The 1,082-nt window shown below is 36.9% G+C and overlaps 1 protein-coding gene across 1 annotated transcript in view; it reads left to right on the top strand.

Moving 5' to 3' along the window:
* IDE (insulin degrading enzyme) overlaps window positions 1-1,082 on the top strand; it is a gene marked incomplete at its 3' end in the record, with an annotated part of 57,956 nt that extends 56,874 nt beyond the window's left edge. Inside the window, exon 25 of the mRNA XM_008643808.2 lies at window positions 1,047-1,082. Within this exon, the coding sequence (XP_008642030.1) occupies window positions 1,047-1,082 (36 nt within the window). The remainder of the gene's footprint in view (window positions 1-1,046) is intronic.

The raw sequence follows: 1,082 nt of genomic DNA on the forward strand, positions 1-1,082 counted from the left end.
GTTGATGTTTTAGCTCTTTCCTACATGCATTTTTGTCCTCACTAACAACAGCGATTTTTCCTGATTTTTCCTTTTATCAGTTCGTCCAGTTACCTCTGTTCCTTTCAGCCCTCTGAAGTGAAAGCTAATAGTAGTAAACTGCACTGAGTATCTGCACTATGGAGTAAATACAGGTGATTAGTGTCTGAAAATACTGATTGTATATGATCAGATAAATCAGGTGTCAAGAAAGAGATGCATATGCAGCAACAAATTTATCATCTTTGTTAAAAAAACCCAAACAACCCACCAACCCCAAAGCAACAACAAAACCAACTACTTGGTCATTATCTTAAAGCCTAAAATATTAATACACATTCCTGTCAATGTGTAACTTGTGGAGGAAAACAATTTGGCAAATTCTGTTCATACAAGTATTACAGATTTCGCTGAGGTGGATAGGACGGCACTGGGCCTTTACTGGGCCTTCAGTGAATTTTCTTGAAGGATGGCAGTGTTTGTCCCAATAGGTGATTAACTTCTCACAGTGTGGTAGATCTGTCTTCTTCATCAGACCTTACAGGTGAAATAACTGCCATGGGTAGAAATTTCTGTATGAATGATATGGGGACATATTAGCCATTATGACTGAAATATTAGAAACTTACTTTGTTAGTACATCTAAAAATAATAGAGCACAGAATAGCTATTGTGGTTATGATCTTACTCTGATGTTCAAAGGACGGGTGGGGTGGTCTGAAGCAGAACTTGTAAACGAAATTATCAGTGCTGCATTATTGGAGATCCTGACATTATTAGCAATGCAGTTACTGCATTATAGCTGTTTGAAATGACATAAATATGAAACCGGTTAGTCTGTAAGAAATAACGTTGTATTTTGGAGGTTCCTGTAATAATGAACTATGAATCACTAATATTGTAGAAAAGAGCAAGACAGGTATGTTTATATGTAGCTGTAGCAACAGTTAAAATGGAAAGCAAGGAATTGGTCATTTTTCTGATTGAAGGTACTGAGCAGACTTTTTCTTGCATGCGCTTCTTTGCAGCCAAGTGTGATTGAAAATATGACAGAATTCCAGCAC

The sequence above is a fragment of the Corvus brachyrhynchos genome, unplaced genomic scaffold (genome assembly GCF_000691975.1).
Source record: "Corvus brachyrhynchos isolate BGI_N302 unplaced genomic scaffold, ASM69197v1 scaffold61, whole genome shotgun sequence".
Classification (NCBI taxonomy): domain Eukaryota; kingdom Metazoa; phylum Chordata; class Aves; order Passeriformes; family Corvidae; genus Corvus; species Corvus brachyrhynchos.